Source organism: Bos indicus, chromosome 11, assembly GCF_029378745.1.
Source record: "Bos indicus isolate NIAB-ARS_2022 breed Sahiwal x Tharparkar chromosome 11, NIAB-ARS_B.indTharparkar_mat_pri_1.0, whole genome shotgun sequence".
Classification (NCBI taxonomy): Eukaryota; Metazoa; Chordata; class Mammalia; order Artiodactyla; family Bovidae; genus Bos; species Bos indicus.
In genome coordinates, this window is record NC_091770.1 from 38,246,399 (window position 1) to 38,262,151 (window position 15,753).

The 15,753-nt window shown below is 45.5% G+C and overlaps 1 protein-coding gene and 1 long non-coding RNA gene across 6 annotated transcripts in view; one reads left to right on the forward strand and one right to left on the reverse strand.

The window, feature by feature from the left end:
• Positions 1 to 6,832, reverse strand: part of EFEMP1 (EGF containing fibulin extracellular matrix protein 1) — a 69,619-nt gene extending 62,787 nt beyond the window's left edge. For 2 of the 3 annotated variants that reach the window (XM_070798687.1, XM_070798686.1), the window contains exons 1-4: positions 6,685 to 6,832; positions 5,340 to 5,427; positions 1,157 to 1,205; positions 592 to 993 (exon numbers count right to left, since the gene is read on the reverse strand). In XM_070798687.1, coding sequence (XP_070654788.1) covers positions 592 to 993; positions 1,157 to 1,205; positions 5,340 to 5,420 — 532 coding nt within the window. In that variant the 5' untranslated portion in view covers positions 5,421 to 5,427; positions 6,685 to 6,832. Of the gene's footprint in view, positions 1 to 591; positions 994 to 1,156; positions 1,206 to 5,339; positions 5,428 to 6,620 lie in introns of all 3 variants that reach the window. The other variant, XM_019970177.2, reaches the window with a different exon arrangement.
• The window catches only part of LOC109566091 (uncharacterized), a 476,832-nt gene that overhangs the window by 250,930 nt on the left and 210,149 nt on the right, over positions 1 to 15,753 (forward strand). For all 3 annotated transcript variants that reach the window (XR_011569249.1, XR_011569250.1, XR_011569252.1), the window contains one exon: positions 5,624 to 5,693. This is a non-coding gene — a long non-coding RNA (uncharacterized lncRNA). The remainder of the gene's footprint in view (positions 1 to 5,623; positions 5,694 to 15,753) is intronic.

The window sequence follows — 15,753 nt, forward strand, 5'->3', positions numbered from 1 at the left end:
CAGTGAGGAAAACAAGTCACTGTTAAGTTCAATTAAGAGACCTTAAAGGGGGGCATTTGTGGAGTAGCTTGACAGCACAATTTCAAATTCCAAATGAATAATTTGACTGTTCCTTTTGACAGCTGTGACTCTAGCCCCATCTGTCTGGGTTTGAAGGCTGGCTCTGCACTCACCACCTGTGTGACCCCTGGATCTTAAACTTGGCTGCACACTGGAACCACTTGGGGAGCTTAAAAAAAATACTGATTCCTGGAACCCACCCCCAGAGAGTGTTATTTAATTGGGCTGGGGTGTGGTTTGGACATGGAGAAGTTTTAAAGGCTCCCAAGTGACTCTAAATATGTGCAGCTAAGGTTGAGAACCATTGGTGACCTCTCTGAGACAGAGTTTCCTCATTTGTAAAATGATGACGACACGGGCAGCAACTACCTTTTATGATTTTTGTGATGATTGAATATGATAACGCAGGCAAAGCCCTTAGCACAAAGAATGGCGAGGGGGAAGCTCTCAATAAATGAGAGCTGTTGTCGTTCTCACCACAAGGTGCACTTGGGCAAGAACTTTCTCATTAGCATAGAAAGTCAAGCTTACCTTGGCACACGTTATGCTCACTCTGCTCATAGCCTGTTGCACACTGGATCCGGTGAGAAGGGTTGATGGGAATGCGCTGAGGGTCAGATGGGTTCCGCCGGGTGACAAAGTTATTTCGGCCAGTCTGCACTTCAGCAGCAGCACTGGCGACAAAACCACCCCCAGGCACCACTCCACTGGCAGCGACGCCAGTGGCTGCTACACCCCCAGTGCCTGTACTAGAGGTCGCGGCTGCATTTGCAGCTGCACCCGCACCTTCGGCTGCTGGTGTTTCTTGCTGAGGTTGCTCATTGTTGACAATAATCTGGGCTGTTTTAGGAAGGCAGAGGTATCCTCCATAGTGGTTGACACATTTCATTCCACCTTTGCAAGCATCTGGGACAATGTCACATTCATCAATATCTGTGGTGAGTAATAAAATAAGTCAGGAATCTTCTTACAGGGGAAACCGAACATGTAAACACATGCTTACACCTTTTGGGTATAATACAGGTGGGGCATGAAGGACATACTAGATGGGGACAGAGAGCTATGATCAGATGGGAAGTCTTTGAAGCTGGCTCACCTTTGCACTGCTGTCTTACAGGATCCCACTCATATCCATCTGTGCATTGCTGTGAAGAGGAGCCAGGAGACAATTAATTGAGTATCCACTCTCAAAGAAGTCACTCTAAAAGCTTCATATTTATGGCAATAGTCTTGGTACTAGAGTCCCACATAGATGATGAGATGAGTAGTTTAACATTCTGTAGCTTTTTAAAAAAGATACATCTGGGCACTAGACTGCTTCAGGGATCCCTTCTCAATCACCACCTGTCTCAGGTCTTTTGTTGCATTTCCATTGGATCCAGTTGCCCTTAACCATCTTGGAATTCCTTTCTGTCTTGATACTAATATTCTGTAATCTCTCTCTCTCTTTTTTTTTTTTTGCTTTACTTGACCCTTCTTCCACATTATAAATTTTACCAAAAAAAAAAAAAAAATCCAACTGAGTTCTTTTATTCAGCCCTTGACTATTCCCCCTCTCTCTAAATCCTCTTAGAACAGTCCAGCACCTGACTGTCCTTATCATTCCTATTCAGTTAAGTCCTGATCTGTCTTCTCATACCATGGCCTGCCTCCCAGCTTCAGTTTCTAAAGGTCCTCTCTAGTTCACTCACTGACAGAACCATCTGTCAAGTACCCTTTCACACCAGGCACCATCCTAGTCCCTGGGAAAGCAAAGATGATTAAGATCTTGTTCCTATTCTCAGGCAGCTCGCAGGCCTGAAGAGGAGACAGACAGGTAGATTAGTTGAAGCAAGATGTCAGGTGTCGTGAGACAAATTCACCTGTGGAAGGAGTGATGGACTCTGTTCAGGACTGTGGGTAGGCATGACAGGGTGGAAAGGAGGGCTTTATGGGCGAAGCTACAAGTGAGTTGGATTTTTTTCCAGAGAGATGTGGTAAGTCTAGGATGAGGGACCACATAAGCAAAGGTGCAAAGCTGGAAGGAGCTACCAGTAGTCCTGGGTGGATGGAGTGAGATAAGAGAGGTAGGCAGGGCCAAACCTGGGAAGCCTTTCTCTGGAAAGGCCAAGTGGGAACTGAATTCGACCTTGAAGGTCAGTGAATCTCAAGCTTTATTATGCTTAAGAATCAGTCTGGTGCTTGTTAAAATGCGATTCCTGGGACCAACCAAAGGCTCTGACTCTGTAGGTCAGGTAGGGGGCATGGAATCTGAATTCCTAACAAGCATCTCAGGTGATTTTGATACAAGTTATCTATGGGCTACTTCTTGAGACATGCTGGTCTAAGTGATGAGGCCTCTGAAGAATTCTTAAGCTCAAGAAAACATCTGATCACATGCAGATTTGAGGAAGAGGTTTCAGGAAGGATTAAGCAAAAGTAGAATAAACAAACAAATAAACTTAAATTCTTCCATAAGAGCCAAGAGTTGCTTGGCAAACAACAGATGCTTGGCAAATAAATAGCTGATTGGAGACAGAGATGAGTTTAGATATTTTACTGACTTCCGAGACAATAAGGTGAAAACTAAACTCATTTTATTTCCCAAACTAACGCTTCTACTTTTACCAACACTGTCCAAGGCAGTATACCACATTTCTCAGGAACCAGAATAACAATTTTAACATCAACTTTTCCATCATTTTCCTTCAAGCTCTGCTGTTTTTGCATCCATTTTTATATCTCCCATGTTGGTGTAAGCCTTCCTGACTTCATGAGAAGGCAAATCTCCTTAGCTGGTCTCCATATCACTGCATTCTGCACACAAGCCTCTATGATAACCTTTCTTTGCTCTCTTGGTTACACTGCTCCTCCATCTAAGAGCTCACAGGGGCCTGTGGACCCCTCATCTTCCACTATTACCATCTTTAGGTTCTCCACACCACCCAGCTCCTTGTCACCTCCTGATCTTGACTTGGCTATGTTCCCTTCTAGTCTTTGATTATGTCACCTTTTCTGATTCAGGTGCCTCTTCAGGCTTTCTAGAATAATTCAAAGTCCTCACTTCCTTCAAGAAGTAGCAGCAAGTTCTAACTCCTTCAATAAGCCAGTCGCTTATTGAAGGCAGCACGTGCTAAGTCGCTTCAGTTGTATCCAAACCTTTGCAACCCTGTGGACGGTAGCCCACCAGGCTCCTCTGTCCATGGGATTCTCCAGGCAAGAATAATAGAGTGGGTTGCCAGTATGAACATTAATTACCTCTGCTTTTGTATTTCTTTAGCAACATGTATAAGCTGCATAATACTTTGTACTTTTCAACAGTACTTTTCTCAAGGTAAATTCCCCAAGGTTAAGGTCTGAAATTTTTTAGTAAACAAATAAGCTTGAATTCTTTTGATAGTGATGAGAATTGCTTATGCACAAGGCAGGTACATGACGAATACATAACTGAATGGATCCTATCTTTAATATGAAAGGAGAATATGAGGCTATCTTATGGATATGATCCCATCCTTCTGAAAGGTATCATTCAAGCCAGGCAGAATGGCAGTTCACTTGATAAATTTGTATGCTAAATAGAGGAGACTTGCAGTTTGTTTTAGGTCTTCAGTTCCAGGACATTCAATATGGATCACAATTAAACAAGCCTAGACTGAATTTAGTTTCACCACTTACTGGTTGTGTAGTCTTAATTTAGATACCTCTCTGATCTTTAGTTCTACTAGAAGTAAGAGCATGCCACTTAGCTCATACTTTGCTATGAGAATGAAAAGAGATAGTGTCTCCATAGGGAGTTACTAAAAAAATAGTTACATCTTGTCCTTTAACCATGAACTAATAGCCATATACAGTTTAAAAGAGAATAGATTTAATCTTGGCACAGAAAGGGTGCCATATCTGAGAAACCTGGTATAAATGGTGAACCCTAGTTAGCAGTCTTAAAACTACAGTGTCTCAACCACAGGGAACTTTCTCTGCCAAAGATGAGTAAGGTTTAGGTGATTAGCAAAGGGAAGGGAGTACAAGATAAGCAGTTGTAAAAGCAATAAAATCTATTATTACATGAATATAAAAGGGGGTAGCTAATTTAATTTTAACTCCCTAAGAAGGTAGTAAGTTTAGCCCAAAGAACAAAACAATTTCATCTGAAGATAAACAACACATGTATTCATTTCTCTTGCTTTATTTATCTTCAGCAGAGGAAGCAACTACATTTACCATTAAGTTAACAAAATATTTATACTAAACCCCATTTGATTTATAGTTGATCTGGACAACAAGGAACATTTGCCAGATGAATACTAACATTCTAGGGATAATACGGTATCAAAAAGTGAGATAATGTTTATTATCAGTAATTAACATTAGCTCACTTTTAGAGTTTTATTTTCAAAACTTTTCAAAATTCTTTTGAGTAAGATTACTTAATTTTAAGTTGGGAGCAAGTAGAAAAATATGGTTTTCATATTCTGATCCAGGACAAATGTCATTTGCCTCAAAACACTGATTAAAGACTAGAAAACACAAAACAGAGGTGCAAACAAACTCACCAGAAGTGAGGCAAGCACTGCTCTCTGTTCTCACCATCCATTCTGGGCAGTGGTGGGGAGGGGTGGTTAGATGATGATATTTTCAATACTTTATTCAATGTTGATTGACTCATACAATTAGCTAATTAATAAAGATTACTTGGAAATATCAGATATGCTAATCAGAAAATACAAAACCAAATTTCACACAATGCATTTTACCAAATACTGCATCCTGGTAACACATGTCTATCTGAGTGGCATTTATATGAGCTATCAGTTAGATTGTAAGTGAATAATAGCCTTTATAAAGTCGAGAAAATCCACTTACATGAGAACATAAGTCACATGCACAAATGAGGTGAAGGGCTTTTATGATATTTAACATTCCTATTTGAGTCTTACTCCTTGAGTTCTGGTTTTATCTGCATGTATATAGTAATTCATGTTTTCCAATGACTTATACTCATTAATATGCTGAATGTTTCATAAACATGTAGCTTACTTTGATTTTTGTTTTAAAGGAGTTTCCCTTTTTGGCCTTGCATAAATCCTTACATTTTGGTCCCTATCTCAAATGGGGATCTAAATGAACTTTTGAAAGGACAGGCTATTTACAACATATCTTAAACGTGAACCTTGTTAACGCTGGTTTAATTTATTACCCTCTGCAGAGAATAGCCCACATAGACTGGCAGGACTGGATAAAGTCTCCCTTGTGCCACAGAATCCCACTGAACCGCAGTTATCTCAAATTCCATCACCCCTTACCGTGTACGTGATGGTTTCTTCAGTGTCCTGTGACTTGACCAACGCCAGAGTCAGCATAGTTAGGAAAAGGGCTTTCAACATCGTGAATCTCAAATAAAACACAGTACAAACCGATGCTTAGCATCCGCAGCGGAGGAAAATAAAACTTCAGCTGTAAAGTAACAAGCAAGTAAGGTAGAGAAGGTGGAGAAAGCTGAGGCTCCTTCATACACAACTTCTTCTAATCTACTTCTCATCTCCCCACCCCCTCCTCAACTTTCCCTTGGCCAAACGGGACACCAAAGGCTGAAGACGGCTGCAGAATTACATTTCGATTTACACTGTCCGGCTACGAATATACACAAAAGCTGTAAGGTAAGCAATTTACACTGCACCTACAATAGGCTCGAGAAAGGGGGTGAAAGAGAAAGAATACAGGGTAATTAATTTCAAAGGTGACGGTGCATTGTTTTTCCGAGGGTGGAAGTGGGGCAGCAAATCTCATATTCCTTTGAACGTTAAGGCTTTCCCTATAAGCTCACCTCCAGCTAGTTATCAGATCAGATCAGTCGCTCATTAAGTTCCTTGCAAAGTTCAGCAGAAAAACTTGTGAACCAATATGAATTATCTTGGCTTCTTTTTTTTTTAAAACAAAATACCACAGCGAAACTCCGGAGCAATCTCCTCCCATAGTAAAATACCTGCCCTTCAGAACTCCTCACATTCCCCAGCGCAAACTCTCCAAGTGGCATTTCCACGCGTTCTCTGTGAGCAGCTTTGTTTAAAAGCCCCAGGTGGTGTAGAGGAGCAGCCCAAGCGTCTAGTTCCCTCGCGCCTTACGGGTGTCTCGGTCCCCGAAATGCTACCTTCAGGATCCGGTCTCCCTAAGGCCAGAACTGGGGAACCACACCGCAGCCCGAAGTACCAGTTTCAGGGCGGCCGGCCAGGCGTCCTCAGGGAGGCGAGGTCCCCTTTCTTAAAAGTATGTTAACAGGCGGCTGTCTCTGGGGAGCTGCTTAGTGCTCCAGCTTCTAACCAGTTCCGGTGAAATCCAGGTGCGGCTTAAATCTCACACACTGGCCCCCTGAAAGTTTCAAAACTTCGTTTGCGGGCAAAGCCCTGTCGGTTGATTGTCGGCACGCACACACATGCCCATCCAAACAGATGTCACCTAATGCTCGCACATCCTGACAGATCGCATTCCGAGACCTCACACCTCCACCTCCCTCTCTGCCTGAAAGATCCTGCACTGTGTGGGGGCAGTTCTCAGGTCCACTGCACCCCTCAAGTCACCCCACTTACTCCTCAGCGCGCGGCCACGCGGGCACGGGGTGCGCTGGTGTGACCCCCGCTCCGGGGTTCCTACCTGCGCGGCCGCGCTGCGCTCCGGGCCCGGGCAGCGAGGGGAGAGCGCAGGGGAGGGCAGCCCCGTGGGTCTGAACTGGCGAGGTCTGGCAGCGGCGCGGCGGCAGGAGGAGGAGGAGAAAAGGAGGGAAAGGGGAGGGCGAAGGGGGGCGGAGGAGAGAGCTGAGGGAGGCGCAAGGGCTGAGCTGAGCGCAGCAAACCCAGAGGGGAGGGCGCGCTGCGCAGCTGGGTCTGCGCCCCTACCTCCGAGGGCGCCTGCCCGCCCCTCCCAGCCCCTCACCCTTAGTTCCCAGACGCGCCGGAACTCTAGGCAGAAGATGGCACGTTTGGCATGTGATGTTTGGGATATGAATAGGCCTTGGTGATGCTCCAGCCTCCCAGGCAATTTCTCGTGCCCCGCGGAGTGGAAAACTGCTCTCCTAGAGAGCTTGCCAGCGTCCTGAGAAATTGCTTAAAAAAAAAAAAAAAGTGAATCCTAGGAAAGTAAATTAACCCCATTTATAGGACTAGTTCTTTCGCCTTTTCTTTAAGATTTTTTTTTTTTTTTTTTGGTGGGAGGAGGGGATAGGGGAGTGTCTACTTCCTAAAATATAGAAAAAGAGCATTCATAATGTTGTAGCCATGCGTTCCGGGAAACAAACTCACTCAGAAGGACAATGCAGATAGTGGAATGCTGTTTGTTACACTGGTGGGCCCAAGGCAGAGTCTCCTCTTAGCCAAGGACCTTGACCAGTTTTTCTGAAAACCTTCTATACCCTAAGAGTATGTACCCAAATCCACTTCCCCCAATTCCCTGAAAGTAGTCTGAACAAAGGAAAAGAAAGATACAAAGTTAACCCGTGATTCATATGCCTTAAGCCTAGGTAGTTAGTGAAGTGAAAGTGAAGTCGCTTAGTCATGTCCAACTCTTAGCGACCCCATGGACTGCAGCCTACCAGGCTCCTCCATCCATGGGATTTTCCAGGAAAGAGTATTGGAGTGGGGTGCCATTGCCTTCTCTGCTAGGTAGTTAACAGTGGACAATTATCAATAGGCCTGTGGTCATACCCAAAAAGCGTAATAGTAGTTATGATTCTATTCAGTTACACAGATAATTAGGGTATTCTTTTAGGCAACAGAGAGTCTAGGTACGAGCCCTGGGGCTCTTCCATCCAGTGGGCCTGGTTTTCCAGTTGGTATATCATTTCCATAGATACTGGGCATATAGCTCAAAGTCCACAATCCGGCCCAAGATGGAGTCCTGCTTTCAAGATGGAGCCTGTTCTGTCTGTTTCCTCCTTCATTCCCTTTTCTTGATGCTCTTAACTCATATGAGCATCATTCATAGGGATATATTGCGCTCTGACTCTCCGACCTCCAATTTGGGAGAACGACATCAACCTTTGGGTTACAAAGTTCATAGTACATTGTAAAATAAAGAGTTCACAAGGCAGAACTATCAAGGCAACTATAACAATGGTAAATATAGTTTTCCACCAATCACCCTTCATCCAAGATAGGACCGAAGTCCAAAAAGGAAGATTATCATCAGACATAACTTTTAACTGACCTTTCATGTCATCTAGGGTGGCTGATACATAGCCAGATAAATCAGGAATGTATGGACAACATTCAACTTTAACTATAGCACCAGTCCCTCTCTGTACTGAAACTATGGTTAGTCTCAAGATGATACCAGCAAGTCCTTGTAGCAGCAGTTGATTGTAGAGCTTCATCTCTTCTTCTTCTTTAAGATGCTCTTGGGTTCATGGGGATCAGTGGGGTCCTTCTGTGTAGTCCACTCGGTGTCCTCTGGGTCTGCATGGTATGTTCTCTTCACGCTCGTGTGATAGATCCAGGGAGTGACACCTGCAACTTTAACTGCCGTAGGGGTGGTTAGAACAACAGTATATGGACCCTTCCAATGTGCCGCCAAGGAGTCGTGTTTCCAGTCCTTGACCACACCTGATCCCCAAGCACAAATTCGTGAATCTGTTCCCCAAGGGGGAATGGCACCCTTTCTTGTATAAACTTCATTACCTGATTTATTACCTTACCCAGTTGTTCCATCTGCTGTGAAATCCCATCTTCTCTTACCTGAGGCAAATTTGTTGACACCTGTTTTATTATGGGAGGGGGCCTCCCATATACAGTTTTGTCTCAAGATGATACCAGCAAGTTCTTGTAGCAGCAGTTGATTGTAGAGCTTCATCTCTTCTTCTTTAAGATGCTCTTAAAGAAGAGACGAGCCATGGGACTGTGGGGTCATCGTGAGTCTGAGCAGAGCCGTCAGAAACAAGTCCACCCAGGAACAGTCAGTCTCTGAGATCCACTTGGAGAGTGTCTCTTTAAGTGTCCGGTTGGTTCCTTCTACCATCCCAGAACTCTGGGGCCTATATGCCGTATGTAATTTCCACTTGATGTTTACAGTTTTGCTTACTTGTTATACTAAATCAGCTATGAAAGCTGGGCCATTGTCCGATCCAATGCTGGTAGGAAATCCAAATCTGGGAACTATCTCCCTAAGCAGGCACCAGGCTACTTTTGATGCTCTTTCAGTCTGGGTAGGAAAAGCTTCTACCCATCCCGAGAACGTACATACTACGACCAGCAGGTAATGGTAGTATTGGTGAGGTTTCTTTTCAGTGAAGTCCACTTCCAGGTGTTCAAACGGCAGCATGCCTTTTACCTGAATCCTTGGAGGTTTCTGTCTGTGCCAAGAGGCAGCATTGACCTGTGAGCAGGCAATGCAGTTCTGAGAGTTTGTCCTGTATAGGGAAGAGAGGCAAGGAACCAAGAAATATTTTCGAATTAGCTCTTCCAGTTTATCATGGCCTAGATGGGTCGCTTGGTTTGTTTGGCTTACCAGAGTGGGTGCCAGCTCCTCTGGTACCAATAATTTGCCACTTGGCAATTCCCACCATCCCTTTTCAGTCTTGATGGCCCCTTCTGCTTTGGCTAGTTGGTTTTGGGCTTCAGTGTATTTTGGAGAGTCTAGCGTTAGCTCAGTTATCTCCGCCAAAATGGAAGCTTTAATAGGGATTTCACTTGTCACAAGCCCTCGGCTGCTTGTTTAGCGGTCTTATCTGCCAGTCTGTTCCCTGAGCCCGGGGGGTATCCTCTTTTTGACGTCCTCAGCAGTGTATGACTGCAACCCTTTCTGGTTCCCAGGCAGCATCTAATAGGGCCTTGATTTCTTCCTTATTTTTAATATCTTTTTCACTGGCTGTCAAAGGCCTCTCTCCTTATACAGAGCCCTGTAATGTGGCAAAAGCATACCTGGAGTCTGTGTAAATGTTTGTCTTCTTATCTTTTGACAGCTGGAGGGCCTGGATTAGAGCATATAGTTCGGCCTATTGAGTGGACCAGTGTGATGGCAGAGAGCTAGCCTCAACGATGGTTTCTTCCATGACTACTGCCTATCCCGACAGTCATTGTCCTTGTTTCACCAGGCTGGTGCCGTTGGTGTACAGGACCAAATCTGGATCCGGGATTGGCTGGTCTCTCAAGTCAGGTCTGCTGGCATATTTCCTTGCAATCATGTGAGGGCCCACCTTCTCCCACAAGAAAGAGAGTAGCCAGATTCAGGGCCTGACAAGGCTCAGTAGTAACATGGGGGTTCTCACATAACAGTCCCTGGTATTGAGTAATCCGGGATGTTGACAGCCATTCATGGGGGTCCCCTTGCAGGAGAATGTTGACCTCATGTGGGACTTTTACGAACAAATCTTGGCCCAAAGTCAGCTCGGTTGCCTCCCGGACCAGTAAGACAACTGCAGCAACTGCACATAAGCATCCCAGCCACCCAGTGGCAACATTGTCCAGCTGATTAGAGAAAAGTCACTGGTCTGTCCCATGTCCCCATAGTCTGGGACAACACTCCCATAGCCACCTTGTCCTTTTCAGTCACATAAAGAGTAAATGGCTTAGCAAGGTCTGGCAGGCCCAAGGCAGGTGCTGACATAATTGTACTGGGTTTGAGTTCTATTACCAGTGGGACTTGTTTTGCAAGCCTGGGGTGGGTTGTCTTCTGCCCAGACCCCAGGGAATTGTTGAGTTAACTGTCTCTCTTGACTGTTTAGCCTGTCCCGTGTCCCTTCCGGGAGATCGTGCAACCTCCATTCATCTTGAGGGGTTACTGAGAGGAAGAGTAGATAGGTGGTTGAGCCCACTCGAACAGTGGGTCTTTTGTGGGGGGTAAGGTCACTTGTACCCCCAATTTAGACAGCAAGTCTCTTCCTAACAAAGGTACTGGGCATTCAGGGATGTATAAAAATTCATGAGTCACTGGGTGTCCCCCCATCTGACATTTTCAGGGTAGGCTGGAGACACAAAGGCTGCATTTACCACCATCTGAGACCCAGCAGCCTCTGGCTGGGTCCATTGGCATATTAAGTCTATAGGCCTCTCACAGTCTTTCGCAGAACTCAGAGGGTGATTCGCTTTCCCTTTGAATCACTTTGGAGGGTTTTGTGATACTCATAGCTTTTTAGGCCCCCTTCTTGACACCTTGTAAAATAGTCACCCAATATCTCTCCAGGTGGCCCCTCCCTTCCTCTCTGTTACAGTCCCAACTGGGCCTCTTATCAGGGGTGGCTAGTTCTGCCCACCACTGCGGGTTTGTGGTACCCTCAGGTACCATTTCTCGTAACCATTTTCTGGCCTCAGTTAGGATCCTGTGTCTGTCCTCAGTGCTGAAAAGGGAGACTAGTAGTTGGATTATGTCATCCTATGTAGGGTGGTGGGTTCGAAAAATAGTCTCCATTAGCCTAATCATGGCTTGTGGCTCCCCCACGCTACGGTGGAGTGTGTCTCTGCCAGTTTAATATATCGGTAGAGGAAAATGGCTGGTAATAATAGGCTACAGGGGGCGGATGGCAGTGCCCCATGCGTCCTGAACTGGAGGCTATTGTAGCTCTCTGAGGGGCATCTGTAGGCATCCCCCTGTTCCTTGGCAGAGCATAGCTTCTGTCTAATTGCTGTGTTTTCTTCCCCCTTCCCATCAGTACTTACTGGGAGAGGTGGATACAATCTAGGAGGTTCAGCTGAGGTGGAATTCTGGGGGCGTTGACCAGAGGTCTCTATTGCTGGGATTGGAGCCTGCCGAAATGGCGGCTCTATGAACTCTGGGAGAGCTGGTGGAAGAGCAGTGGCTGCTGCAGGAACTTCACCTGGCCCTGGATTGGTCAGTAAGGCGGCCTCTGGACCTGGTGGAACACTGGGAGGCAGGCACGTCATTATCCAGTATGTGGGAGGAGTCAGGTCATCCCTGTCCAAATCCTGTTGAATTTCCTTTTTTATCATCAGTCAATTTTTGTGCCATTAATATTTTTCCCTTTCCTTTCTGGATACAGAACCTTGTCCAAGTAGGAGGGTCTTGAGCTAACCCTAACCATGAGTCAATATATGGATATTGATCCAGGTGTCCTGGCTCTCCTGTGACTACTGTATAGACTGCTTCCACTATTTTAAAGTTCATGGTGTTCTCTGGTGGCCATTCTACTCCCATAGGGGGCCATTCGACCTCACAGAGTATGTGGAGGCAGTTAGGCTTCATCTTCACCCCATAGTCTCCTCAAAATCCCTTCTTTAAATTTTTAATCATGCACTCCAATACAGTTGCCTTAGATTCACTTCCCCCCATCTTGCTACCTTCTCGGACCTTCTTCTACTTTTCCTTTTCGTCTGTCTACAAAGTTCTCAGTACCCTATGTACTTCTGATATTTCCACTCAATGACACTTAAATTGCCATTCTGCCTCCTTCCTATTTGAGGTGAGAAGAGCCTTACCTGCCAGATCCCAGAGGGAGAAGGGGGATTGGCTTGTCTTCACCTGCCGGTCAGCACAGCCAAACCAGAACACCACGTGATCCAAGACTGTTTCTCCCTTAACTTTTAAAGTCCATTCTGCCTTGGTGGGCTTGATCAGGTGTGGATGAAAATACAGATGGGTTAAATATCCCACGTCCCAGGCCATCTCCGGAAAAGCCAATTTGTACTCACTTATGTATCCCCTTCCTTCTAGCATGACAGTTCTGAGGGGGTCAAGAATTTCTAGCAGATGGGACACCTCCTTGGGAAGGGCAGAATCAGTTCAGTTCAATCACTCAGTCGTGTCCGACTCTTTGTGACCCCATGAATTGCAGCATGCCAGGCCTCCCTGTCCATCACCAACTCCAAGAGTTCACTCAAGCTCATGTCCATCAAGTCGGTGATGCCATCCAGCCATCTCATCCTCTGTCATCCCCTTCTCCTCCTGCCCTCAATCCCTTCCAGCATCAGGGTCTTTTCCAAGGAGTCAGCTCTTCACATGAGGTGGCCAAAGTACTGGAGTTTCAGCTTTAGCATCATTCTTTCCAAAGAACACCCAGATCTGATCTCCTTTAGAATGCACTGGCTGGATCTCCTTGCAGTCCAAGGAATTCTCAAGAGTCTTCTCCAACACCACAGTTCAAAAGCATCAGTTCTTCGGCGCTCAGCTTTCTTCACAGTCCATCTTTTAAATCCATACATGACCACTGGAAAAACCATAGCCTTGACTAGATGGACCTTTGTTGGCAAAGTATTGCCTCTGCTTTTGAATATGCTATCTAGGTTGGTCATAACTTTCCTTCCAAGGAGTAAGTGTCTTTTAATTTCATGGCTGCAATCACCATCTGCAGTGATTTTGGAGCCCTCCAAAATAAAGTCTGACGCTGTTTCCACTGTTTCCCCATCTATTTCCCATGAAGTGAGGGCAGAATACAAGCACACAAAAACCAAGTTTCTTCTCCTAAAAATCCCCTGGCAATTGCTTGGTAATAATTTTCCTCAAGACGGCATGGACACCACCTCCTAAATGACCTTCACAAATTTCCTTCCTAAGCCCTAACACATTCGTCAACCTGTGTACCAAGAAATCGTTGCCACCTACCTATTCTAGGCTCCATCTGTGCTCCTTCTAATCCCTCCCAGGTGGGTGATCAGGCCCCCTTTTCCACCCTACCGGGTGGGCTCCTCCTCACCTGAGCACTCAGTTCCCCTGCTGCCGTCCACTACCTGCTAACATGAAAGGTCCGGGCATTGAGAAGCAGAATCCTTCCAGAAGGGCGAGGCGCCTTCCCCCCTCTAGAAGATTCGAGCCGCAAGGCCTTGGAGTAGTCCCAAATGGGACTTGTCTCCTCAAAGTGAGGGGTTTCCCGGCCCATGCACCAAATGTTGTAGCCATGTGTCCTGGGAAACAAACTCACTCAGAAGGACAATGCAGATAGTGGAGTGCAGTTTATTATACTGGTGGGCCCAAGGCAGAGTCTCCTCTTAGCCAAGGACCCTGCCAGTTTTTCTGAAAACCTTCTATACCCTAAGTGTACGTGCCCAAACCCACTTCCCCCAATTCCCTGAAAGTAGTCTGAACAAAGGAAAAGAAAGATACAATCAAAGTTAACCCATGATTCATATGCCTTAAGCCTAGGTAGTTAACAGTGGACAATTATCAATAGGCCTGTGGTCATACCCCAAAAAGCACAATAGAAGTTATGATTCTATTCGGTTACACAGATAATTAGGGTATTCTTTTAGGCAACAGAGAGTCTAGGTACGAGCCCTGGGGCTCTTCCGTCCAGTGGGCCTGGTTTTCCAGTTGGTATATCGTTTCCATAGATACTGGGCATATAGCTCAAAGTCCACAATCCGGCCCAAGATGGAGTCCTGCTTTCAAGATGGAGCCTGTTCTGTTTCCTCCTTCAATTCAACAAATATTTGTGACTTACTGTGTGCCAGGTGTTGGGAATAGGCCAAGTAGAACTCACACAAAATTGTGAGGTTGTGTTGTTTTTGGTCTTTCAACCACACCCCCCCTCCCCCCACCCATGCCTTTATCATCTACTGCTTTTCTTCTCTCCACTGGTTCATTTATGGGAGTCCCCAACATTGGTCATTCAAAATTGGATATTTTGCTCTCACCTTTCATACTAATGGTGGAATTTCAGGAATTTGGAGAGAAAAAGAAAAATTTTTTTTCTGGCTTCTTCAAGTCATACCACACAGATTGTGGCTATCTTTGAACGCTCCAACTCTAAAGTCAGATTAATAGTTTGCCTCCAAGGCAGTTATGACTTCTAAAGAAAATAGTTTCATGAATGAGACAATATGCAAGCTGAAGTTGTTGACTCAGCACCCCCTCAGCAGGGGCAGAGGCTCCGCCCAACAGCTCCTTCTCCTTCCCTGCAGACCAAAGGGCATCAAATGATAGGGAATGCAAGAGAGAGAGAGCGGCTGTGGTGGGGGGGGGGGGGGGGGGGGGCGGGGGGGGCGCGGGTGGCGGGGGGGCGGGTGGGGGGGGGCCGGGGGGAGCCTCTGTCCTTATCTGTTGTGTATGTAGTAGGTTGCCAAACTTGCCAGTTTGGTTGCAAGCCACACAGCAGTGGACAAGATCAGAGGAGCTTCACGACCCTGATGCTTCACCATAGTTATTTTAGTGTACGGGGTTTTGGTAATAGTATTGAAGATTTTGGTGCCAGAATTTCCATTTTTGTTTCCCCAGTCATTATTGACCTCCAAACTTTAGTAAATTGTATCTTTGCTTTTGTACAGTAAGAAGTTCTGTCTAGACATTTTATTCTACTTTTTGAGTTCTTTTTACCTATCTTCAGCCTTTTCCCCAGGAAAAAAGGGGGTTAAAACCCCCAAATTTCTATCTCCAGCCAGGAATTGTTCCTGTACATCCAACTCCTGACCTGCTATCTTCATTTGTGCACCTAATGGACATTTCAAACTGAACAGTCTGCTGACTTTCACCCTTCTTCCCTACCTTCTCTACCTACCTGCTTCACCATCTTAATGAACAGCAATTTCATCTTTCCATTTGCTTAGATCCAAGATCACAGAGTCATCCGTGGCTTCTCTTCTTTCTTACACACCCTGCATTCAGTTCTTCAGAAAACTCTGTTGGCTCCATCTTTAAACTGTATCCAGAACTGAACAACTTCTCATTACTTATTTCATGACCATGCTGGCCTCTGCTGCCACCATCTTCCACACAAATTATTTTAGCCTCCTTATCTTTCTCCTTACTTATACCCTCGCTCCTCTGCAGCCATTTCTCAGCAGAAGT